The sequence below is a fragment of the Passer domesticus genome, chromosome 5 (assembly GCF_036417665.1).
Source record: "Passer domesticus isolate bPasDom1 chromosome 5, bPasDom1.hap1, whole genome shotgun sequence".
Taxonomy (NCBI): domain Eukaryota; kingdom Metazoa; phylum Chordata; class Aves; order Passeriformes; family Passeridae; genus Passer; species Passer domesticus.
In genome coordinates this window covers 27307606-27335455 of record NC_087478.1, presented here as the reverse complement: position 1 = coordinate 27335455, position 27850 = coordinate 27307606, and the positions used below count along the sequence as shown (strand labels likewise).

Below are 27850 nucleotides of genomic sequence, written 5' to 3'. Positions count from 1 at the left end.
CAATATAGACTGAGAAGGTTCTGCAGTAGTTGACACCTCTATACAAACAGGCCTGTTTTTGGGCATGATTCTTTTTCTTCCATGGAAACATTTACTATTAAATTATTATCTTAGTAATCAATCTGTTTACAAGGAAACATCAAGAAAACCCGAAGGATCCATAGTGTATAGATCACTCACAGGTTCTGTAAATTATGCCTAATCTGAACCAGTTAAATTTAACCTAAACAGATATTTAGGGCTCCAATGATAGTTTATCAAAGACACTACAGCTCATCCCTGAATAATGACCTACTGTTTGTTGCAGGGCAATTCAATCTATCACCTTTCACTTGATGGTTATCTTAAAATATTTATTTTGACTCATCAAGACATAAGTTCTTTTCTCAAACCAAAAATCTGAGTTGAGCATTTAGTTTATGGGATACATCCTCTATGTGTTAGATATTATTTTCTTCTTGTGTATTGTCATATGAAACCAAATGAATCTGAAGTCCTTAATCAAGTACAAAAGATAGTATCAATACATTCACCTTCAAAGGTCTGAGAAAATTTTATCATGTAGGACAAACAGAACATTTCAGATATAATCCTGGAATTTATTAAGAGATGCCTGAACTTTCTTTGCCCTTACAAGGTCAAACAGATTTTCACAGCACAGCTTATACAACTCGTGGAAGATATATTTTTAGGTAATTTATATTTATTCCTCATTCTTGTTCCAAGGCTGTGCTTTTCAGCTTATTTAACATTGCTACCAGCCTCTTTATGTGCAATCTTGCCTTCATCCCATGCACTGATACATAGGAGAATTCCGTCTTTTCTGATCCTCTCCATCCATGAGCTCCACTAAGAATTTAGAATCACAGAATCTCTCAAGTTGGAATGGACCCGTAAGGACCCCATTAAGTCCAACAACCTGCTCCTCACAGACTACCTAAAACAAAACCATATGACTAAAAGCTTTGTCTAGTTGCTCCTTTAATACTGACAGGCTTGGTGCTGTGACCACACCCCTGGACAGCCTTATTCCAGGAACAAATCACCCTTTTAGTGAAGAACCTTCCTCTAATGTTGAAATTTGGTTCAACATGTTAAAAAGTGACCAATTGGGATCACAGCTCCTGCAGAACAATCAGCAGTGACCTTGGACTCAGAAGTGTTCTGTTTTACCCAGAAAAAAAACCCTCTTTGAATGACTGGAGACTCAAAGGGAGATGGTGTTCTTGGAAGTCTTCTAGACTGACCTTGTGAAACGCTAACAATCTCTGCTGGGTGTCACATTTTCTGAGTGGAGCCAGTGAAAATGTGAGGATTCATCCCACCTCAGTATTTAGAATTCTATATTTTGGTTTTCTAACGTATTAATCTCACAAGCTACTCTCTCTACCCACCTCTGGTATGTCTGTGTGTGCCACAGTTGTAACAAACACAAAAATAATGCAATAATGATTGACCATTGATAGGATTACTAAGCCTGTGGCAGAATGCAAGCACGGTTGTAGAGAAGACACTTTTCTCCTCAAAAGCTCTGCCTGATCTCCATCATAAGGGCACATTTCTTTCAAAATTCAGACCATTCTCAGACTGCTTTACTAACGACAATGTTGTAGCTAAAAGCATTTACACTAAAGAAGCCCACTAGTAATTATCACTCTGCTTGGGCAACATGATTTGAGCTGATAATCTAAATGAATTGAGAGTGACATGAGCTGGTTGATGGCCAACACTTCTGCACTCCTGTCTAAGAGCACTTGTGTGTTCATTCCCTGGGACATGTAGCCCTGCATGAACATCTCCCATGCTCCTCCCCAGTGTCACGTCCTTACCTCACTGACATAGATTCCCATGTCCTCCTCATCATCGGTTCTGTAGCAGACAGTCAGCCCCAGCTTCTCCTGGCTGCCAATGCGGCACAGCTCCACCTCCTACAAGAAAATATACAGGCTTTTGTGGTGGCTCTTGCCAAGGGTGGAAAGAACTGCACAGCACAAGGGAGCACCAAGTCGCTGAGATATTCATGCTGTATGACCTACTCATACTGCTCAGTCTTGAGACACAATGTTATGGGTGGATCTTTAAGAGAGAAATTATTCCATGAATTCAGAAGGAAATCCCAGTACAATGCAGGTTCAAGCTATACAGAAACTGTTGGGTAAGACATGCCAAACTTTGAGAAATATAGCTGTGCATTGATTTTGCAGGTCTTTGACTTTTGGGTAATAGAAACTGACTTACAGTAGATTACATAGTCCTTCTAGTCACATCACACTACCTGATTTATAGCATGTAAGACAGACTGGATACCATCAATCAATCCATCATACAAGTGCCACTCCCTTCTGACAGCAATCCCAGCCATAAAGCAGAAGTACAGGCTTCCATTAATGCCATAATTCTTTCCCTGGCCATGTAGTGGTGCTTCATTGCAGAAGATGTTAGATATCAGAAAGATGCTTCAAGGAATCTCCTGTGGAGCTAAACAGCAGCAGCATCTTCCTCAACTGTGAGATGATACAGAAAACACCTTTTTAGTGCCAGATGTCTCAGCAGTGGTATCTCATGAAAAGTGCAAGCTTTTGGGCAGATGGCAGAGTGGTAACTACTACATAGACCAATCTGAGTTAAGCATCTTTAGGGTTTCATAGAGGAGCCATTCACAAAAATGCAAAGCTGCACTTGGTTTGAACACTGTGAAACAAATAGTTATAATAAAGCAGGATGAACCCAATAACACAGAGTATTAACTTGGTTTCAAGTAGGAAACTTTGGTTGGTATTTGTATGTAAAGAAAGTCTTCAGGTCACATTTGGACCCTGACAACTTCTGCTTCTGTGGCTATGCAATAAAAGGAGAGACCAACCTTTGCCTCAGTTCTCAGATACAGAGTTCTCTGTGATACAAAGCCTGTTCGCCCCCATTCCCAGAGATGTCATACAGACTAATCCACAAACAGGCACTGGGTGCACAGCAGTGAGGACTCACTATTGAGTCCAGCAAGTTGTAGGGCCCAGATGCCAAAAAAGCACAACTTACAGAAAAACCTGTACTTCACACACACGGGTTAGCCAATGAGCCTTGTGACGTTTTCATTTCAGCTGAAGAGCTTTCACAAAGCGCACTGCTATAGATTGCTCCCCTGCTCCCTCACAAGAATTCAAATCTACACAGGTTCACTACCTGCACAAATCCTAGAAGCTTCTCTCTGGACTTCAGACATTCAGTGTCTTTATGAAAACAAAGAAAATGTAGAAAAAAACTCATGAAACCTGTAGTATTTAGTTTTTCTTAGACATGGCAGGAGTTCTACAGGGTGGTAGAGAGTGGCATTATTCATCAGTAGACATTGCACATTGGGCTTGAAAGAAGAAACACAGAGGCATGTTTTATTAGGGAAGGGAATTACAGTGACCTGATTTTGGCATTGGGAGCAAAAGGATGTGTACTGGAGGGAGGCCTATTCAAAACCCATAATAATTGATGCCTCCAGAGGGAAAGACCACTTGACTAGAACTGTAATATTATGGAGAAATTACAGTAACAAAATGGCTTCAATTACAGCAACAAGGTATACTTTTAAGGAATAAAGAAGTTTGTGGTCCCTTGGAGGCCTATAAGGAAACCTAAATACACCATAAAGGACCGAAACTGGGACCCTTAAATCAAGGCAAACAGGGAGCTGTGCACAAGCTGAAATCCATTAACTTTCATTGTCCTGCTGGCACAACCTCTTGTATTCCCATGCTGAGGGTGGACAGGGGCCCCAAGGACTGTTCTGAACACAATTTCTTCAGACATGAATGACCTTAAAATTCTCGTGGATGATTTGACACAAAATACCACTACAAAACTGTACCAACATTTCAGGCTGCAAACAAAAGGAATTGCTGGCTCGATGAGCAGGAAAAAAGTAACCATTTAGGGAATGAAAGAGCAAAGGAAAATGGGGATGAGCCTAGAGGCTTCATCCTGTGTATACAAGAGATTTACCAAAATCACCTCAGGGAGCCAGGTGACAACAAGTATCAGTGACTAATGTCCTCTGGCTGGGCTGCAATCACCCTGGCTGCACACAGTACTCGAGCTACCACAGCTTTCACTTCTCTGCCCAGTAACAGATCTGAGCTGAGGTTAGTACTTGGTAGTCTTAGACTATCTCTTTCCTAAATTACTATATGGAGTGTAGTCTGATGACTGCACATGGCTATGGCTGCTGAGAAGCTGTAGATACCTACAACTGAGATCCTGGCACTTAGTATTAAAGTCCCCAACAACCATTTACTGTTTTTTAGTGTAGATGCAAGTACATACTCAAGTAATATCCCATTCAGAGGGAGAAGGTGGGTAAGGTCTGTTGCTTTGCACTGGAAGTCATTCCAGATAAGTCCTTTTTGCCCACGGCACATCTGCACTACTAACCTCATGGCATCTCTTTTTTTACAGGCAACATAATACATCCTGGTCACAAGCAAACAAACCAGAGTTGAAAAATATTTTTGGAAAATTTAAAAACATTTTGCATGAAATAGTAAATCATGTTTCAGAGCAAAAGCCCACAAATCTGATCTCTAAGTCTGTGTAACAAGCACATACAAAACAATTTCAATGGAAGAGCAGCAAGTGAAACACTAGAGAACCTGGACTATCACAGTCAAATACATTTTACATAGTATTTTGCAACAGATGCTTTATAGTGTTGTGGAGTTTTTCTCCTCACAACTGGTCTTTAACAGAAGAAACAGTAGGTTTGGCAGCAGTAATGAATTTGCAAATAATTTCCTTCTCTGAAATATTTTTTGAAATATATGCATGCACGTGTGCATGCACACACACACAGAGTTACTTTCTCTTTGGCTTTTGTCTGTGTGCATATAGGGACTGAACTGCCAGTCTTGAAGACTCAGCATTTTCAAAATCTATGAGAAATAATATTTGGACACTCATGAACAGTGCTGACAGACAGATAGTAGGAGGAGAGGGACTGAAGCTCAGGAAGAGCTCAGGAGATGATAGCCTTCCCCTCTTTTGGGCACTCTGGGGGCAGCACCTCCCAACACGAAGAGTACTTGCTGCCAAGTGACAGAAATCAATGCCAAATGGCTAAATCTTTGACTTGCTGTTTTTTTTCTCTGTGTGGCCAGAACAAAAATTCAGTGCATTTTCACAGTAAAGGCAATACCTCAAAGTGTTTTGCCATAAATTATTTGGTTAAAAGTCAGACATGGAAATTAGAGTAAGGACTATCCCTTCTTGAAAGACTTGGATGCAGATTTACAAAGTAGCCAATTTCTGCAGACATAGAAAAGACAGAAAAGAGATTATGTGGGATTGAAATTTCCTTACTGTCTCAAATTCACTGTAATTTAAAAAAAAAAAAAACAAAAACAAAAAAAAACCAAAAAACACCCCAAACAAAAAAAAAACCTATCTTGCCTCAAAAGACAGATTATTTTTTAGTAGAGTTCCAGAAGTTTTCTGCTTTGAAGTCCCTATTCCCTGTTTGATTGTAACTGCTTTGCTATAGTCACCTCATACAACTTTACAACTTTTTGGGACTTGTTTTCCTTATCTATAAGCAGAAAACACTACCAGAGTAGCAGCACATTAAAGAATAAATTTTTGTGGAGCATTTCAAAAGCACTCTAAGAATACTATAAATACTCCACATCCTTCCCCATCTGCCTTTACAACAATTGCTTAACCCAGTTCAAAGACCGAGACAGATGATCAAAACTGTCACAGCTACTGAGCTTTCCTCACCCATACAGTATCCCAGAGTCCTGTGAACTCTGCCACTAGAAGGGGCAGCATCAGATCCAAACACAACAGTATTTTTCTTAAATGGATATTGTCTGATCAGTTAACATTAAACTCCTCATTACAATGAAAATATTATCTTGCCATTGAGACATAGTCAAAAACCAAATTAATTTTAATTTGTGTTACTCCCCAGTGTAACAGAAACTGTTATTCATAGTTCAAAGTTTATATTTTTGTGACATGGTAGGACAGAAGATCCTAAACATTTTCAGTTTGTGATACAGTTAACTATTTAATTTCTAAGCATGAACTAGAATCTCATTCTATTTAGTTCCATTATCTTTAGAGAAAAAGATCAGTATGGTCTAGCCTGTAAAACCAAAACACTCTCCTTTGTTCCCTCTCCAGTTCAAACAACACTCCTAAATAGAGGGGAAGAAAAAAAAAGACAGGAATGAGAAGGGAAGCTTTGCTGTTTACAAGTATGAAAACAACAGGTTTTATATTAATAGCCAACACAGCAGGACACACATAGGTTTTAGAAAAGGAAATCACCACAGCATACTGGAGAAGGATTCCTACTCCATCAGCAGCAAGAAAAAGTGCTGCCAATCTGAAAAACTCCTTGTATGGTGAAACAAACAATGCAGTTCAGTGATGCTTTATCTTAATCCTAAAATGTTCAAAATATGGCTGTCAAGTTCTATCCACAAACCCCACAGTAATGTAATGGTGTTTTAAGGCAAAAGAATTCCAAGAGATGCACTCTTTGAAGATGTCTGTGGGTTCAGCAATTTTTCTGTACCAGTGAAGGATTACTAGTACCTTTTGGACCAAACCCAGATTATAATTCTTACAAATTGATATTACTGCAATATCAAAGAAAAAAAAAAAAGCTCAGAAAATAAAATGTTATCTCCATAGCCACCCAGAACAATGTACTTACCACTAATAAATGAGTTACTGCCCACAGCTAAGTAAGTGGTCATGTGCAGATTCTGAGATAAACCATGAGATAAACCACCTTTATGTTTTACCCCTTAACAGTCCACCACCAGGCAGAGCTCCAAACTCTTTACACAATTTACCTCATGCTAAGATGACCTAAGAGTTTGGAAATGTTAAAATACACCAAGGTTCAGCTTATAGGTTTTTTGATTATGCCCTTTTTTACTTGTAAAGCAGTGTCGTGTGTCAGGCAAGTTATTCTGTGCCACAGCCCTTTCAGCAGAAATCAAGGCTTATTGAACGGAACACAGGGCCCAATATCTGCTGATCCATAGTGTTTAGCATACATTTTAAGAAAAAATGATACCAAAATAATAAAGTAAAAGCAGAAAGGAATAGTTATTTTTGTCTTTGTTTTTCCTTTTTACCTGTAGTAATTGCTGACAAGCTGCTTTTGCTGTTCATCTTGCTAATGGTATAATTGACAGAATGAGTAATTGAATGAAGGAAGCACAAAAGGCCGAGATCAGAGTACTTACAGAATAGCTCAATAAGGAATTAACTGAGAAAGTACATTAAAGTCTGACTTGTTTTAATAAATTAGTTACACTGAGAAAAATTCCTCATCTATCTGAGCTAGTGCCAGTCTTCTGAGGCATCAAACAGAAGAGCTAAGGGACTATATGGATTACACACACCTTAAAATTAAGATTCATTCTGCAGTATCATCTTGATTCTGCACCTTTATAGGTGAGACCAACCTCCAGCTGAATTTTGGCTGCTTTTCACACTTTCTGTCACAGTTACTATATAAAGTTTCTGTAAGTTAGATAATTTTTTTCAGCTTCTTGTTAGTTTCTGTAAACTATGGAAACTAAAAAAAGATCAGTCTCAGTCTCATAAAAGTGTTTAGTCATTCCAACTCTGCAGTTCTTGTCTCATCACTTACCTTGCATCTCAATGATGCAAGCATTGGGATCATTATCAGACAGGGCTTCAAAGAGCCAAGCACCTGGCAGCATCTTGCTAATAGCATTCACTTTCTTGGTCTTTTCCTCCACCTGACCTGAAGGATTTACCTTTTCCAGGCTCTAAATCACCAGTCGTTTACATTGCTACTTTGTATAATATTTAATCTTCATAATGCCACACACTCATCATCACTGGCAAGTAATTCTGCTCATGAAATAAAAGTAATACAAACAGAACCTTAACTCTTCATACAGGAACAGCTCAATCTAATGAAGCCCTAGGAGGGCTAACAGTGGAACTACTAAATAGAAAAAATTCATCTCAAATTCAGAAGAAATGATAATGGTATTACATGTTACATAAAATCATGCATTGCAAATGAGAGGGTGTAAAACATAGGGGTTTGTAGCAAAACAAACATCAGCAGCAGAATAAATGCTATTCTTTAGACTTCATTTTAAAGCACAGTTTATCTCACCTCAAATTTGTTCTGTCCAGGAGTCGTGAGTGTAATGTACAGATGATCAGGGTTTGTACAATGGGTAAGATACACACTTTAAACAGACACTCAGTGTTTCAAACAGGTATCATGTGTCTCATAACCCAAATCATGCTTCCAACACCGAGCACGGCTTTTTTTACAGGTTATATCTTTAATGGTGACCAGAAGTAATTTGAAGAATCTCAGAAGAAAGAGATGTAAATCCTAGCAGATGAACTGGTAGAATTCATCAAAACAATCTATTTCAACTATGATCTTTTTTCTATGGACTGCCTATCTTTGTTTAGATGAAGAGAGTCTGTGACAGCTCTGCTGTATATTTAACAAAGTAATTTCATACTAAGGTGGCTATTTCACTTTCGGGGTTGGGGTGGGTGTTAAATATGTAATTCTTTACTTGCATGTGCATGTGTCTATGTGTGCAAACTTTTGTATATGACTATATAGGCACACGCAGTACTTATATATCTGTGCAGTGCTTATATATCTATATGTAAATGCATGCCAGGCAGGCCAGTTACACTGCAGAAAATCTTTCCTGGCAACCATCTAACAGTTAATTTAAAAGCATGATTACAATTCTTGAAAACACAGTGACAGGGTATATGCTTATAATGAGAAAGTGAAAATGTCAGATCACCCCACAATTCACAGAATCAGAGTAATGACATTTGCAGCCATCTCTGGATTTCACTAACTTTTAATGACAAACCAATATAGACTACCTATTTATTCATAAATGCAAAAAAATGGCAAAAGGAAACAAGAGATTTCAGTTTCTAGAAAAGCTCTTCTGTCATAAGATAGACCAGTCCAACATAAAGCCCTGCTCTCACTTTACTTCCATGACAACTGAGTGTTTAGGATGAGCTACTGTAAAGAAAGAGCTCGCAGGAGAGCCTGTATAGAGGAACTGCCTATCACTGCAGCTTTCTTAAGTGTGCCAATAAAAAAAGATCAAAACCGCCTGGGATTCTGGGGCTTGCAGACAGAAGGCAAGTAATACTGCAGGCAAACAAAGGCACCCTAGACCTCAGAACTATCCTAACACCATCAAGAGTTATGCTCTCCTGTCAAAGGGATTTTCCAGGAAATACATTAGTGTCTTTGTAACATCGGCTAATTGAAGGCTGTGTTCCAGAAGTATTCAGTGTGAAACAGAGTGCAATGAAACAGCCCTCCCCTTCACAGGTCACTGCAGGGTCCTATCACATTCTTTTCACAATGAATAAACTTGTATTTAAAAGCTTGCAGGGGATTTAATTTACAAACACTAGCCACTTTCACGAGAAAAAACAATTCTTCTATCAGAAAAGCAAAGCTCTTAACTGCTCTGCTATCTTCACCATGGAAGGTTACAAGCACTGTGGGATTTTAGCATATTATAGATCAGTTTTAGAACCCATTCTGTAAATATCTGTGGAGATTTGGTGGAGTTCAGGGTTTTGTTTTTAAAATTACAGACATTTTCAAGTTGTAAAAAGAAAAAATTATTTTTTTCTCTCTCTAACAGTCCCAATATGTTCTGTTATTCAGATTTCACCCAGACAGGCACATCCACAATGTACTTGGGGGCTATTTGGATGGAAATAGAAAAGCTATGGAGCAAGACAGAGCCAGCCTAGATGTAAACAAGTTGGAACTGCTGGCAGCTGTGCTGTTACAAATAAAATTGCATTCCCCGGTGTCTTCTCACTTATCAATTTTGACAGAAGACTGTCCTGACTGCTCATAAACAGCATCGAAAAGGACAAATCACATTGGGTGTCAGATTTGCCAGAATGGATTTGGTTGGTAGCTTACCACAAAGAAACAGAGGGTTATCTCCATTCCACATGGTGGGGAAAAACAATGCTCAGTCCAAGGGGTGGAGGCTTTACCTTATAGGCTGAAGTCTCATATAATCCACATTTTTTAAAGTCTGGTTTAGATTTAAGAATCTCTGACAAAAGATTTGTTTACATCAAAGCAGAAAGTAGAAATATCAGCAAGCATTTCTCAAATGCATAATCCAAACCCAAACACAATGTAGTATGAAAAGTACTTAAAAATTAAACCACTTTCCTACTGATTCCTGCTTTATAGCTGCTCTTAGAGCCACATGCTGTTTTGTGTCCAGACAAAGAATGCTCTGGGATGGCAGGATGCTGCAGACAATCATACTGGTGTTAGAAAACAAAACAAAACAAAAGGAGAAAAAGAAAAAACTAGCAGAAAACCTCAGAATTAATATGCTGAAATATAGGCACCTATTAATTAAATTTCATCGTTCTGGGGGAACAGAATTTGGCCTGTCTGATTTGCATTTAAAGGATATTCTAGCTTAAAGACATATGGGGGACTTTAGAGAGTGAGTGTGTGTTATATGGAAGTCAAAGAAGGAAAAGAAATTCCTTTACAAATTACAGGCTTCCTGACAGTGTATCCTCCAGGAAGTCACAAACCTTCTCTTGAAGCATAGCTAGGGTGCATGATACCAAATCTTAAGATTCCCATCAAAACGATAAATCCAAAAAATCAACACTTATGAGAAATATTAAATGTAAAATATTCTAAATGCTATTGAAAAACATTTTTTCTCTATTGTCTGGATGATCACACTTACTGGAAAGTAAAATATCCACTGTCTTCTTGCAAACAAGCCATGGTCTTACTTTTCTCCCTGATTCTTTTACCTTCCTATTTGTCCTCTTTATTTCTGTTCTTTTTCCATTATGCAGAATGAATGCTAATTTACTAGAGATACTTAACTACATACCTATATTTGCCCATTATACATATGCATAATACATATATATATACACATGTATATATATATAATACCCAAATCTTCTGCTTGAGACCCAACACACCTTTTGGTATATTGTGTATCTGGGAAAACCATTGATATTTGCTTTCTGAGCAGAGAGATCCATGATGAAATGCTTATATGTAGTATTTTTCAGCAGTCAACTTTGGTCCTTGCTATTGGGGCTTCCCTCAATAGAAATGTGAATTTGCAAGGATACAGGAGGAGGTTAAAGTATAATGAGTTAACTGATAATATGCAGTGAAGTGTTTCTTTTTCACTAATCTTAGATCCTACATTGTCACTTTCTTCTCACTAAACAAAGTAGGTGGGAATAGCACAGAGAGGCAGAAACTGAACCCTATGTTAAACTGAAATAAGCAGAGTGGAGTAGTAACTATTCTATTGTGCAGTGTGTGTGAACACGCTAAACTGTCACATTGGTTTTTGCTCCTTGAGGGTGGGGAGAACAAACCCAACAACTTAACCAGTTCAATTTCTTTTTTCCTTTTTGGGCTTTTCAGAATTTGCTCCTCCATCTGTTTTCCAATGGAAATGGCTCTGATGTAAAATGCTATAATGGACCTTCTCTTGGTGTTCAGCTAGGAATACAGTACTCCATGTCTGACTAGAAGTCCATTAACAAATTAGAGGGCTGGATACATCTCCAAAGATGGAAAGCTGGGAGAACTGAATTTGATTAGTCTTTTGAAGAGAATTCACCTACTCAACAAGGAGATATTGTTGCTTCCTTCAGATAACAAATGCAAGGGTCCAGAGAAGCCAGAACCAGATTCTTCTTTGAGGTGCATTGTGGCACATGAGCCACATGAACCACATTAGACAACAGACACCAGTAGTTAATTAGCAAATTCCAATTAGATATTTAGGGAAGTGCTTCCTACTATTAGGGTAGTCAAAGAATGGAAGAGTTGTCCTGAAAAGTTGCAGACTGTATACTGCAAAACATAACCAACTATAACTATAGCAGCTGTATAATCAGCATCCATTTCTTTGCTCCTCTACTACACTGCAATTTCTGGACTTGCCTCAAATAGGGGTAATTGAAGGCCACTTGGAAAATTTAGTGATAATGTCTGCTGAAGGGAACGAGACAATATTAGCTCATGACACCAGTGCTAAAATCTTTACAGTGACTTCTCATTTCTGTTTATCATCCATTGTGTTGGAGATTAAGGTCTGGAAGAGATCCAAGATGTGCAAAAGCTCTCTTGGAAAACAGTCTCCACACCTGAGACTGTCAGATATATACTTCTGTGTCCATGAATGTTCTCTTTGATACTCTGGAGTTTTCCAGGCCCTAATATAAACATTCAAATGTGACACATATTATTGGGTAGAAGAAAACCTGTTGAAAGTAAGAATTCTGATAAGGCCAGGAACTTCAGGTCCCCAGATGACAGCTGTTCCCCTTCCAAAAACCCCATATACCTCATCTGTTTCTGGTTTCCAATTCCCTTAAGTTTAATAAAGAACCTCTTCATAGCTTACAGTTCTTTCTAAACTGTAGCAAGCACCTTTTTCTAGACAATATACCTTAGGTACACAAAGTCCAGAGATTTAAGGGGCATCATAATTAGAATATTAAATCACTTAGAATAATAATTAGAATATTATTTAATTTATTGTATTGCTTTCACAATACAATAAATTAAATAATAAATTAAAACAATACAATACAATACAATAAATTTCACCTAGTGCAGGTAAGATCATACTTTATATTTGTTGTATTTCAATATGTTGCTGCTGAGTACTTGGCTCTATAAATGTCACTGTTACTGCTGCCTGCCTGCATTGGGCCTGAAACGTGTCAGAAGATTTATCTGCCTCATCAGCACTTTCTAAACACCCAGGCAGCCAATCGAAATGGGGAGGCATAACAGATGTGCCAACATCTGCTGCAGCAAGCATTTATCTGGACAGTGGAACACATAGCTGTAGATTCAAACTCTTACCCAGTTGCAACTCCATGTGTATGGACAGCCTAGATCTATAACTGTGTGAAGGCTATTTTGGAATATTAATTGAAATCAATTAGAAAATGTAGTTTTTTCAATTACATTTGTGAGAAATATACCTTCCTGTAATTCAGTTTATGCCTTTCAGACACAATAAAGGTGAAATACTATGAAAAAGCTAATTTTAAACTTGAACTTAGAAATTCTTAGAAAGCACTATTAAAATTCCATCCCATCTATGGTCTTGTTTACCTTGAGGTACACACATATTAAAATATGTGTAGTTAAAATATGCACATTTTAATCACATACATGTGCCTATAAATCAAGCACATGAAGCAATAAGAAATTACTTTCAAAACACATTTTGATTTTCCTGGCACCAAAATGAGGTCCGTGGGCACCATATCCATGCTGAGTTTCAGCTGTTCAAACTTCTGTTGCACACGGAATGCCCTCCACCCCCAAACACATACTCGTGCAGATTGATAAAATCATGAGATGAAATACAAAGCAAACTCATCTTCTGCTTTTTGATGCACAATACAGTTTCACCTGTATTCCTGCTCACCAAACCATGCCCTCTAGGAATGACTATCACATTCTCTTTGAAGAGATGCCTCATTAAATAAAAAAGCAAACTCCCAGAGAAAAGGCCTCTCCTGCATTTTTTTTTATTTCTCCTCTGAAGGCCCAGCATGAATAATACTGAAACCATGTTTTAAGCTCAGTTTATCGTAAAAGGTTCATTCTTGCTAGGGTGACTCAGCCCATGTTTCCTGTGCTCTAGGATTTCCTAGGATCTAAGCTTTAAAATAGCAACATTATAATAAACTGCTTAACATTACTTAGGCTACTTTTAAGAGAATATATAAAATAAATTATTCCCTCCCATATTTTGTCTGTATAGCTAGATTTCATGTTTCCAAGACAGACTACATGAACATTCAAGTTGAAGGCATATGAAAAATAGCATTAATAAAACCCTTAGAAACATTTTGACTGTAAAGCATATATGGAAGTATGTGGGATAATAATGTAAGAACTGTCTAAACAAATAATTTCTCCAAAAAAGAAGATTTATAATCCACAGATTTCCATAAATATGAAAATATTACCAGCACCTTTCTCTTCCTTCACTGACTGAAAAGCACATTCCATACATTGTAACGTTGCCCAGCAATAAAGTGTTGCTGAACTAAAGTCACTTTTCTTCATTTTCCTGGAAAAACATAAGCTCTGACAACAAGTAAGAATTTTTATTAGCTTCCAGGTGAAATAAGGAGTAACCCAGTGCTTGTTTTATGAAATCATGAAACAGAACGAATATCACTGACGTGATATATATTTTCTCCTGTTTTAAAACATAATAAATGGTAACAACCTTGATAAATTTGTCCATGCCAGTTTTGTGTCTTTTTCTCCCCATTCTCTCATGATCCTCTGTATTTGTGGACACAATTCCAATCCCTAAATTGGCATATTTGTTACTTAGAGGAGTGAGATGACAGCAAATTCATTCACTTTGAATGTCAGGATTTTGTGATGATATACAGCAATACACTCAATATCAACGAACAACTGTGGCAGAAATTACCCTGACATTGCCTTCTATCTAAATGACCCAATGACTAGCAAGGAAGAAGAGTGATTTAATGGTCAAAAAATGAGATGCATTACAATTAAAGGCTTCTGGCTTTTATTGCCAGTTCTGCCACTGATTGACTTGCAAGTCTCTCAATACAACTGTCCTTAGTTCACCCGTTTGTGAATTCATGTAACAACATTGGACATCATAACACTGCAGAACCTCAATAGAAAAGCTTTGTTTAATTTATTTATGCCTGAAAAGTGACTTCAATACTTAAAAGACAAATGAAAAACTGAAAGAAAAGGGCTGCTCCTTTTATCAACCCTTTTCCCATTTACAGTGTACAACTGGCCACAGTTAGGGAGAAATTCCACGTTTATTATTGTCTATGGGTAAATTATACTGATGTAAATTCAAGGACATTTTAAAAATACATAATCTTATGCTGTTTTATGCCAAATGCATACTCAGTCTTCTTCTAATTACTTTCCAGTGGTTTTAAAAGAATAAAGCAAAAATATTCCAGTGCCACTTTCCCCTTTTTTTATTTTGACTGTGACCTTTTCTGTTTTTGGTCAATAGCTGGGTCACAGGCCAGGCATTTGCCACCCAGAACTCTTTTGAGTTAACAGGAAGAAATGACAAGGAAAGGGTTTAGAAGCCCTGACCATGATAAGTGCTTCCTCAGGTCCAACTGAAACAACTTTAATAATCTATTCACTAATCCAGGAGAATTCCTTACAAGATAGCTTTAAAACACGGTCCATTTTTCCTCCTTATATTTGTATGATAAAACAGATGGAATGGGGGAAAAAAAAGGGCCAATCACCTCAAGTTCCCACAAACCAGACTCTCCTAAGCAGCCAAGACCACAAACTACAGGCACACACATACCTGTTCACTTCCTTCATGATACTTCTTATCAACAGGTACTAGATAATATTAAAAAATTGCCACCAAAAATCAGAATAATGGTGTCAGTAAATGTCTCTGTACCATGGGGCAACTATGATTCAGCTGTAACTGCTAGGTTTGAACCAATGTCAGAAAAGAAACATAGTGTACCAAGTGTCCCTCCTATGATAACAGACTGAGAGAACTGGGGTTGTTCAGCCTGGAAAAGAGAAAACCTCAGGAAGAACTTAGGGCGGCCTTCCACACCTAAGGGAGGCTACCAGGGAGCTGGAGAGGGACTTATACATGGGCGTGCCATGATAGGACAAGGGGTAAGGACTTTAAAATGAAGGAGGGCACATTTAGATTAGATATTAGGAATGAGTTCTTCACTATAAGGGTGGTGAGACACCCAGAGAAGCTGTGGATGCTCCATATCTGGCAGTGTTCAAGGCTGTGCTGGATGAGGCTTTGAACAACCTGGTCAACTGGGAGGTGTCCCTGCCAATGGCAGGGGTTGGAACTACATTATCTTTAAGATCCCTTCCAATCCAAACCATTCCATGATTCTATGATGAAGTCTCAAATTATCTAAGCCCAGTTTGAGCTGTCAGTTTGAGCTGTCAGTCCCTTCACCACAACAGCAGCTCTGTAAGGTAAGGCATGTGGTGAGAAGCATCTGCTTTGTCCATTGAAAATCTACAACACAGCAAGTTTGTTCCTATTTCTCCTACTATACCAGTCAGGTCTGATGACAATGGAAAGACACAACCTTGTCCACCGTTTCAGCTCTTTTAAACTACAACACCCATATCTCTATAAGGATCCATATTTCTTGAAGCCTTCTCTTTTAAGTGATGTCTGGTGGTTGCTGTATTCAAAAACCGCCTTTTATTTCCTAGAGGCGCATTTTGTGATTTATCTCTAATTTTAAGAAGTTCAGGGTAAAATATAAAGACTCCAATCAGAGTAGGAAATACAGTGAAAAAAACAAGCACCACCCGATAGCTAGCTTCATTGTGCAGAAACACTCATCAAGTAACAAAACAAAAGAGCCTGACAGCAGCAATCAGCAGTGCTGGCAGTGTGTGCACAGAAGCTGCTTCCATAAAAACCTGTTTGTTCAGGTGCTAGCAATTGAGGAGGAGTTCCAGTTGTGTTGCCGCAAGCTCCTGTAATGCTCACACAGGGGTGTTTGCAGACTATCAGAGCTCTGGAGGGAGCTGTTACAGGCTATCAGCTCAGTAATCCTCATGTTAAAAAGGCCCTAAATATGTATTTACAAGATAGACCTGTTTGTTTTATTGGTTAAGTAATCCATGTGTTGAAAAGGTCTTAAATAAGAATTCACCAGGCAGGCAGGTCTCTCCTGGACTACTACAGCAGTGGTGGGCTGCTCACTGAGAATGAGTGTTTCTGAGACCACACTTCAGTGGCCCATGAGAGCCTCAACCCTTAAAGACTTATAGGTGTTCAACTTTATTCAGACAAACAGCCTCACTCAGACTGCTAATCTGAAAGTACTCCTTTATTTCTAAGGAAAAATGCCAATAAAAACCAATCACTTCAAAAGTGTAATGTCACAGAACTGTTAAATTTGAATTTGCTCCTGAAATACCTTCCCCCATCAGAATAGGATGAGTATTACTAGAAGAGAGAACCAGTGTGTTACTGCTGCACTGTATCTACTGCAATGCTCAGATACAGTAGAAGAAACAAGAACAGCAGGGTAAAATTTTCCCCCGTGCAACTTTTAAGTGTCCAGTCAAAAGACATCTACACAAAGACTTACTCATGGCCAATTCCAAAAGGTTTCTAGCTCAGCTCCATTTAAGGCCTATTTTTAGTTGTTTGTGAAAACAGCTGACAGCATCTGATCCAGAAATGCTCAGGTCAATAGGAAACCTTAGGTATTTCAGCAGGTTTGGATCAAGCAAATAGTAAACTTGATGGACTAATCTAAATTTACAGTTAACAGATTTATGATTGCAAATACTTATCAAAACATTTAAATGAATGGCTGTGCATAACCATAAATTAGTATTTCCATTCAACATGCATACACACACATTTATTTCCTTATTCTGATGGAAAAATTTGTCCCTTGGGTCTACAAATCAGAACATGATCTTAAGAGTAATAACTTTTGCCCTGAAGTATTAGCCAACCCTCAGAGCGCTATGCATTGCTGTGCTTAGGAGAAGGATGATGCAGTAAAGCAACTTGCACATGAATATTCTAGTTTCCAGAAGTCCTATTTTCCATAGCATGGGAAGAATCTACACAGCATGTGTGTAGTTTCTAGCTCATGCTCCAAGTGGGAAAAGTCTCACATGGCTTTTTCTCAAAATACCATGCTCTTTCCTCCAAGAACTCTTATCCTTCCATTGCCTGGACACAAAAAGCTCCATAAAACATGACTACAGAAAGATTTTACCTGCACATGATTCATGTGCCTCTCTGTATGTCTGCTGACATACACAAACTTTCTGAGCAAAAAAGTAACATAAAGCTGCTCAATGGTTTCTAAGTGAAGAGCATCAGAATACCTCATAAATTCATATAGGGCCAATTCCATCCTAAGCAACTTTTCAGAGGCACTGGTCTTAAAACTGTCCCAATCTATCAAGACTAGCATTGGCATGCGTTGGAACTAAAGTCATCAGACACAGGTGGGCTAACACAGTGGCTACCATTCTCCCTTTTTCACTCTGAAATGTTTCCCTTCTGATATGATGGACTGTTGACATAATTTTCTAGGCTCCTGAAAGCTGAAACAATCACTTGTGCCTAGAAATGAAAATAATCAGAGCTGGAAGGTCTTTCAGGCAATTATTCTCATTTCCTTTGTACATCCACATTGACTAACATCCAATCTTCCTCCAAAAAACAACCCCTCAATTTGACAGCAAATTTAAGTATAGTCTTCCTCATATATGCAACAACAGATAATGCAACTCCCCCAACTTCTATTCCTTCTCGAGGATGTCTGCTTTTGCTGTTTGTAAGAAGCATTCAGCTGGAAATGAATATATCTGAGCTATATGAAATTTTAAAAGCTGTAATCCCCCAGCAGAAAGCAATCATCTCCCATTCTGCTTTTGCTCAAAAGCTCCTTCAGTACAAACATCGTATGAAGGTTTCTGCCTGTGGATAAGAACCTGGTGACTAAACAACACAACCAGCTTGTGCCTGCTTGTAACATCTCATTTTCTTGTCTCATTAGACTGCTTAGGACCAGACATCAGTGATACTTTCTTTTTACCAGCTCTGTCTTTACAACATTCTTTGCTGGTTATCTTTTTAACTGGTTACCTATTTTTTAACTGTCCCACCATTTAAATGATTCTGTCCGCTTAATTTCTGTATTACTATTGATGGTCCAAAACAAGTACACAAAGTTTCTCTCTCCTGGATAGTAAGTTCAGAAATGTCATTAAGTGTGCACCATTAGCTTACTTATTCCTCCCTAGCACCTGTAGCCTCTATTCTTCTTACAAGGACAAATTTTAGAGCAATGTTTAACACAGATTTACTGTGTTACTGAGGACTGTGATACTTTTTGTCATTTCACCTCACTGGTACCAGCAAATGTGATCTATAATCTAAACTCACTTGTCCAGCAGCAGAAAGCCACTCCTAGTCAGGCTGGATGGGTTTGTTCTGAATATCTCTGGCTCTCTTGCAATGATGTTGATTGTAAGTCCAGTGGAGCACTTACACATCAGTCCACTCCTGCTTCTTAAAAGTCCTCATGAGTATCTGTCTATGCAAGAATTGCAAATCTTCTGATGTCTTTCTGCCAACACTGACTGATACGGGCTCTGCCTTAGCATCTACCAGCAATTCAGATTTCTTTTAGGACAATTTTTGCAGTAGCAACATAAGGATGCTCAAGTTGGCAGATGAAAATCCCCCAGCTTCATCATCTTCCCAGCCATTTGTTTAAAGTATGGTACTGTATGGAGCCTAATGAGCCTCCCTGGGAGTGCATCCTTCCAAGACAATTGGCTCATACTTGAGTTCATTGCATTGTGACAATCTGATAACAGCCCACGGGGCTTTTCCAGCTTACAACTGGAGTAGAAGAGTCTTATAAGTGTCTAATCCTACCACTGCAAGTATAAGTCCATTTCCCCAGTGCTTGCTATCATGTATGATCCTCCTCTTGGTCTCTTATGGTGCTAGTCAGCTACTTAAACACTAGCACATATTTGTAAGCACAACAACTAGCACAACAACCAAAGTGATCAAAGTTTTTCAGGACATTCCCTTTCTTGGAAAACATTTTTGTTTCCAGCACCTCCTTTACTAGTCATCTTATTTCCTTACTTCCTAATGTGGCAGCATATTTTGCGTTTGTGTCTCAGAACTGATGCATTCTTCATTTACAAACCATTTCTAGGAAATAATGAGGTGTTGCTCTAGTTATTTTTCTGCTCACTATCTTGTTTCAATTCCTTTCTGAAATCTCCAGGTTTGTATTTTAAGCGATTTACAAATTTTCATGTTTGCCATGGACACCTGTGAGCTACTTATCTCCATCCTTTTGTACAATGGGAAGGTTAATGTGCATTTTGGAAACAGAACTGTGCTCTTGACAGCAGACAAGTTTTTTGCTGTGTGTGATTAGCTGTAGTTCAACCAGAAAGTTCTTGCAAATTAAAAAATGATTATAAATTCAAGGAATGCTGTTAAATCCTCCTTCTAAATAAAGCACACTAAAACAAATAAACCTCCTTCCCCTAAACACACGATAAATGAATCAGTGTGAGATAGAGAACACTCTGTGGTTCTTCCATCCAGCCTACAGCCTGAGGGGTGGCATGAGCAGGGCTTCTGCACCCCTTCTCCATGCTGCTTTCACCCTTACATGACGTGTTATATGATATGTTAAAAATCTAGAAACAAAGCAACACACTTTTAAGACAATATTAATACAGGAAGAAAGATAAAAGCTGGTCTTTAATTGGAGATCTCCAAAGGAAAGTGAGGAAAAATGGCCAGATCACATAGGGCGAATACAGTTTTGTAAGTTTAGCATTGCAGCATAGCCTCTACTCCATCCCCTGTCCTGCTGCTTCTCCCCAGGACTGGCAATCGGAGCGGGGAAATTCTTTCTGACTCTCAGACTATTTTTTGGAATGGAGTTACATAACTCTGAGGATAATGTTCTCAGTTTTCACAGATCCCTGGTTATGGCAAGGGATCTTAATAAGATCTTACAGGGACCTGAAATATCAGATAATACAACCAGTGAGTAATGTAAACCATAATATTACCATATGGGCTTAAACTTTGGGAATATCTTTAATGTTTAGAGCTCTGCTAATATCTCTGCTGCAAGATATTCTTGTTCTTCCTAAAAACGCACATATTCAGTAGAAAACCTTCTTCTCAAAGGAGTCTAGACAGTTGCTTTCCCATATAAATTTCACATGAAACAGTTTATTTCAGTCACTCAGTGTATATGCCTTGGGCAACTGAATCACAGCTAAGAGGAAATTAATGACTATGATGTTGTGATTAGCAGAGAACACAGGCAACTGAGAACCTGCCCAAACATTTACTGTAGTCCCAGTATTTATGCCAGCCATTATTAGGGACAAATAATGGCCACAAAGAGGGATTGATTCCACCAGGTAGACCCTTTAAAAATCGTCACTGATATTCTTATTAAATGGTGAAAATTATTCATATTTTAACATTTAAAAACTTATTTGTAGATGCTTACATTCCTAATTAAATTAAATATTACCAGAAAAAATAGTTTCTATCACATTTCAGGAACAAGTATCATGAACAAACACACCTGACGGAGAAATTTAATATTGTATTACACAGGGGGAGTCAAAATAGAACTTAAAGTCTCAGACTCTTATGCTGTGAGATACCACACCAAAATCCAAGTGGGAAGAAGTAATCATTTCACTTATCATAGCAATGATTTTTTGAGGAGTTCAAATAAAAGTTTGTTTGTTTTGATGAGATCCACTAAGTAGACGTTATTTGATTTTTCAGATTCCCCTGTCTGCTAGAAAAGCAATGGGCTGAACTTGCAGTTGAGCGTCTTAGATGCTAAAGACACAATAAAAGTGAATTCACTGCGTATTTGCCAAGGCTTTCGCCTTTCATTTAATTTCCAAATGCCATCCAGTTATATGAAACCTTTACAAACGTTTCCTAAAGTAGAGCAAACAGGAGGGTAGGATGTTTTTAATCTTGTATTATAGATTTTTAATTATTTATAAACATTCTTATTTAAAACATAGTAACTTGAACTTATGAAAAGACTCAGCACTGTTTAATAATATAAAGAACCATCTGCTTCTTATGCCTGTTCCTATAAATATTTTGTTACTAGATGACAGTGGAAAACATGAAAAGCTAATGACTGACTGACAAGTAGATTATTTAGATATTGAAATGAAAATCTAATGAAGAACAACATCACTAATCATACGTTATAATTTTAGGAAGCTTCACATAATGATTTTCCAGTGACTCAGAAACACATCCACCATTGTCACCAGACAGTGCAATGCATCAGCAGCAAAGGGAGATTTGTGGTACAGAGAACAATCTCTTATAATTGCAATACTTACAATGTCAAATATCAAAGAGCAAGTAATAAAAACTATATTCATTGTCCAATTTGAAGCATGATCTTAAGAACACTCAAGCACACACCGAAATATCTAGAAGACTGATTTCTAATGCATGAAATACAAGTACAATTGATTCTTAAAAGTAGAGGCAGGAGGAGGAAAGCAATTAAGCTTCCAGTAACCATTCGTGGAAAGGCCTGCTTTAGAGTGTTAAATCTACTAAAGAGAAGCATTTGAGTTGCAGTCTCCACTGCACAAAGACAGAACATGTTAAACAAGCATTCTAGACTTGCATGAAGTCACCCACTGCAGAATTCTGCTTTCAAATTTCACATCTTTAGCCTAACCCCAGCCTACTACCAGTAAATCCTCTGACATCACACAGCTATAACACAAAACTGCCTTTTGTGATGATTTTTAAGAAGTATTCCCACTCTTCTTTTTCTCAGAGGAGCCTGTTATCAGCTGTGTAAATGCCATATCTGTAATAACAGAAAGAGAGGGTGAAGTGTGCCCATGATCTTACCTCATACTCAAAGTCCTCTGCTCTATCTGCATCAGCAGGCAGGCTGGAAAGATACTCATTACCTTCATAAAATTCATGCTCCACTGGGTGAAGAGAATGGCAGCTATGTGGAACAAAGCAGTACAATAACAATAGATGAGAAAATATGGGTTTTTTTAAGGTCCCACCTCACCCCCCTCCACTGTCATCTCCTCCCCCTTCTGCCAACCCCGTCTCACTCCACAGTTTTCTCATCTCAGGATGCTACTCTGAATGGCTTGACAGCCTGAAAGAACTAAGTACATGAAAGAGCCAGTACCAAGAAGCAGCACAGGCTGTTTTCCTTGCAAAAGTTCATGCTCTGGCTGAGTTCATTTTGTTGGGTTCATCTTTAGGCATATTTACACAGGGTGATTTCTAAAAAGGGTCTGGTTTGAACCAAACTGCTTCATTGTGACATTTTTGGATTCTGTACACTCATAAAGGTACAAAACTCCAGATTCAGGTGCTGTGTCATGGCTGGGGGCAACTCACTAATTTATCTGGTTATAGTCTTGAACAATCTGTACAAGGCTGCATCAGGCTCACAAACTGTTCAAGAATTTATGTAAAATAACTTGCATTATCCTCTTGTGTTAAAGTGGTAACAACATGGTGAAGTACACTTGAGCAACTGCACAGTTACAAATGTAATTAAACTGTACTGTTAAACGGGCTTGGAACACAAAGAGCGAGGTCTTCACAACATCTTTAGACCCAAGGCTGGATCCCAACCATGTAGTATCCAGTGTGGACCTATCATAGCAGAGGTTGAAAACTCTTCCCCATGCTGAGGGCATGGGGACTTCAATCACAGTAGCCCAGAGTTTAGAAACACCCCGTAAAAACTCAGAAATACATGTATCCTGTTCCTTGCTGTGCAGCAGTCAGCAGTAAGTTCAATCCATCTAGCCCAGAACTTCTAAAAATGGACCTACATCAAAGTCAAAAGTGTCATGTTCTGCACTGGCATCAGTTCTGCAGACACACACAACATGCCAGCAAATCAGTGAAAAAGCTCTAGAGCTGTAACAGTTTTTTGCAGGCTACAGAAGGTCTGTAGGGTCATCTGAGGTCACCCACAACATGATGTTATTCATGAAGTGGAGACAAAAGAGGAAGAACCCTACACCCTACTTATGTATAAGCACCACCTGCTGGTGTTTGCATCCAATTCAGTTCCAAAGAGAGACCATTTATTTAATATATTTTGTCATATGACAGATGAAATGGTACTTTTTGATCTCTATATTTTTGGAATTGTTTTGCTTTTGATAAGGGGACATTTATATTAAATCATTGTTTCCTTGATTTGTTTTTGTAAAAAATTTGGAAGAACAGAAAACAAGACAAGCTCTTTCTAGGTCTGAAGAAGCCTTTTTGGCACTTTGGAACACAGAAGTGTTTTTCCTCTTGACTAGGGCTTAGCTTTGGATGAATGGATACATAAAGACAAAGTAAACATGACTGAGATTCCTTCCTGTAGCCCTAATCTACAAGCAGAGCTTAGGAAAGCTGTCACTGCAGCCTGAATGGGATAGTGGTTATCAACAACATTTATTATTTATTTAAAGTGTTCCTGTGACTTTTTCAGGAGAAGACTAGGAGACCATCACTGCAATGCCTCAGTCCCACAGGTAAACAGCAGAAATAGACAAAGCATACCTATCTGAAAGTAGAAATGGGCAGATATCTGGAACTGGTGGTGTGGAAGGCCTTAGCTTGGCCAGAGCCATGATATGCTCAAAAGTGATGTCAGTCTGAGTGCTGGCATCCATGACCCGGACATCCTGAGAGCTACTGTGAGCTTTGGTAGCTGGGGCTCGCCGCAAAACCTGAACTACAATGGGCTCCTTGGCATTGCGGAAAGCTTCCACTGCCTCCTCATGAGTGGCCTTGGAGAGGTCCTTCCCATTGACCTGGAGAAAACAGGAGAATACAGCAAAGGTGAGAGAAAAGGCAGCATAAAAACAAGGGTGTAAAATACAGGGGGCTGAATTATTTGTGAAGTACATCAAGCCACCTGATGACACTGATGTGCATATTTTGGTATCCATGCAAGAGGGAATATACAGCTGGAGGAGAAATAAGATCTTTAATCTTTGCCAGAAATTAGAAATGGTTTGAACTCTTCCATAACTGTCCCACCCAATGGAATCCAAACACAGCAAAGGAACTACAATATTTAGACAGTAATTTAAATGATTTCTCTTATCCTGTTTTATTAACTTTGTAAAATACAGCTAAAATAGATGAGGTGCCTTTAGTTTTGAATTTCAGCATTTTCTGTGGCATGCAATTGTTTTAAAGGATTGCTGGCATAGCACTGTTATTAATGCAGATGTCAATAAACATGTCTCTGATGTCTAAAAAGAAACAAGGCTAATTTTCAATGTTTTGTCACTTATCTGCTATGGCTATTATACAACCATTAAGACCACAGATAGGAAGATTGGACTAGCACAGTCAGCTGCTGGTCTTTCAAGGAAAGAGAACTAACTCAATAAATAATTTGCTATGAACAGACAAATAATCAACCAGAGAAAATTACATTGCAAATGTAGCATAGCTTGGCAAAACTAAAAGACTATGCCAAGGTTTCTCTCTGCAAAGCAGCAAATTCCTCCTGCTCTAGATGAGGCCTGAGGGTACTAAAAAACATAACTGCAAGGTTTGATTATGATAAATTTATACAAATTCAGGTGCTTGGAGGAAGATTTGCAAGCATCAGACACAAAATGTGAAGGCTAATTGGTCAATGGCAGTCAGTAACTAAGCCCTTGAACACGGGGCTGTGCAACATCCTTACTCAGAAAATACTACTCCGCTGGTTCCAGAGCAGTGGGCTGCTACACAGGACCTAACTGTTGTGAGCTGCTGTGGAAATGAGATGATCCAGTGCTGTGGTAGAAAGGTAGGGTTTTCTAGTAAGAAATGTGACTACCTGAAGGTAGCAAAACCCAGTTAAAATTTATATTCCCAGAAAAACTTCTACACTGCTGGCAAATCAGAAATAGGAGTCTGCTGCAAGGTCAGGCTCAAATTAACTTCTTTGTATAGACAGTGAGTCATAAAACTTCATAAAACTTAATGAACCCTCCCCAGAAATGGGACAGACCCATAAATTACTTTTTCCAATGTTTGCAAATAGTGGTGGAAATGAAAATTTCTTTGCCACATCACTGCTTCATTCAAGAAATTCTTGGAAATTTCTTGCCAAAAAGGACAAAGGCAAACAGGAACAACATAAGGAAACTCAAAAGAGCCTCAGTAACTCAGCAGTAACACTTTGAGCAACTTATGCAGCCATAGTCCTATCATATTTATGTGCATGGCTAGGATACTGCTGACCATTAATTTCATGTATATATCAATTCAGTACATTTCCAGAGTATGTGCACAATTACAAGGTAGCATCATCTTTCTTCTGACTTAATTTCCAAAGAATCAGCACTTTCACGCCCATGTCACTCACGAGGACATGCAAAATAACTGTACTGTGATGTAGCCACCAATGTAAAGGTCAGCTGATCTTTCCAGCTAGACCTGATGCTGTATGCAGTGATGAGAAGCCTGCAAATTTTGAACATATTTCTGTAAATATAAAAGCTCAAAACTCCTTATGCTGAATGCCTGGGACACTCAAAAGTACCACACCACTGCAGCCTGGACTGTGACCAGGTAATTCAAAAGGCAGCTAGGTTGCTCACCTAAGCTCAATGCATATCTCTGGTCTGTCTGCTAACTGAAGCAAAAAAAATAATATTTAATGTTATTATTTTATCATTTAAACTATCATTCATAAAATGATAACTAATTATTTTCTAGTTCACATGGGAAAATATCAGTTGTATCTAAGAGGACGAGCCGAAGTGGTCAAAGAACAAATTAAGTTACAAGAAAACCAAAGAAATTTCCCCAAGGAGAGAGCTCCTGCAAACCCTCTCTGCTAACACAAGTCACAGTGCTAGGGTGTTCAGACTCAGCGCCATCTAATGGAGGCAAATAGAGATAAAGCTTCAAGCCTGGGTCTTCCAGCCACTCTTCAGTTCCAGTCGCTGCTTCATTCTTGCTTCTACCTCAGATCCTATCAAGAACACAGTTTTTCAGTTTCTGTGATTTTTGTAACAAGAGTGGCCTATAGGCTGTCTGAGGGACTCTCATTCCTAAGGCCCTAAGAATAGAAAAATTACTTTCCTGGCTCTCCAGTCCTTTTTGATACTTTTAAAACTTCAGATAACTATATGGTGTTTCTCCTAAAAGTAAACGTTTGGGAATAAATACCATAAAGAAATGTATCATTTTTTTTCTCCATTCAAGTATAAAACACACAATCCTTCTGTATCCCAGCTGAACCAGGTGGATTTTGGTACAAGATAACCATTTTATCACAGATCCGCATCAACAAATCTAAAAGACACTTGGATAGCATACAAAATCCTTTTTATTTTGAAAACCAGAAGCTCTGTCTATTCACATCAGTCAACACTTATCACTTATTCTGAGGAAATAGACATAAATTCACAATAATGCCATTTACATGCAAATTTTATTTCTAAAGAATAATAATATTTTAAAATCACATGAATGTGAAAAATCACAAAAGATACACATTTTCATTTATTCTGGAAACCTATGTCTGACCTCTATTTTCATTTAAATACCTATTTAATTTGATGACTTTAAGCACATTCTCTCATTTATTTGGTTTCTTATGAAATAACAGCACAGTAGACCCAATACTTGTTTAAATTGTCACTTGAAGTTCATCAACACACTTTGTCGATCTGCACAGAGGTCACACAATTTACAAATGCCTCCTTTCTCAGAAGAAAATCTATAGCTGAATTACTCTATGCTGGCAGGTGTCCTGCCCACTTGGGGATGAGGAGAATATTTTTAAAAGCTAAAGCCAGTACTACAGATGGGGCTGGAAGCACTTTTCCTGCAGGTTCTTTAAGGATCTTCTTCCTCCTGCATTATCCTCCAACTTAACTCTCACATATAGTTACCCTGGGAGTCAAAGACAGCTGAGCACTTATTTACAACAAGCCATTTACAGGTTCTTAGTGGATGATTAAATAAATTCCTCGCCTCTGAAAGGTTACTTTCAGTGGAATCCAGGGTACTATTTTAAGTGGATAGAGAAATCAGTCACTTTTAACAGTCAACACAAAGACAAGGGAATACATTTGTTGTAGCAGATGGGCTAATTAATCCACATGCTAGTTGTGAATGTTAAGTAAAGAATATATCTTTTC

General features: G+C 38.3%; 1 protein-coding gene across 6 annotated transcripts in view; it reads right to left on the bottom strand.

Annotated features, from left to right (window-relative positions):
* Positions 1-27850, bottom strand: part of PDZRN4 (PDZ domain containing ring finger 4) — a 228905-nt gene that overhangs the window by 15454 nt on the left and 185601 nt on the right. For all 6 annotated transcript variants that reach the window (XM_064422453.1, XM_064422456.1, XM_064422454.1 and 3 more), the window contains 3 exons: positions 24255-24508; positions 22572-22674; positions 1830-1928 (listed from right to left, as the gene is read on the bottom strand). In XM_064422453.1, coding sequence (XP_064278523.1) covers positions 1830-1928; positions 22572-22674; positions 24255-24508 — 456 coding nt within the window. The remainder of the gene's footprint in view (positions 1-1829; positions 1929-22571; positions 22675-24254; positions 24509-27850) is intronic.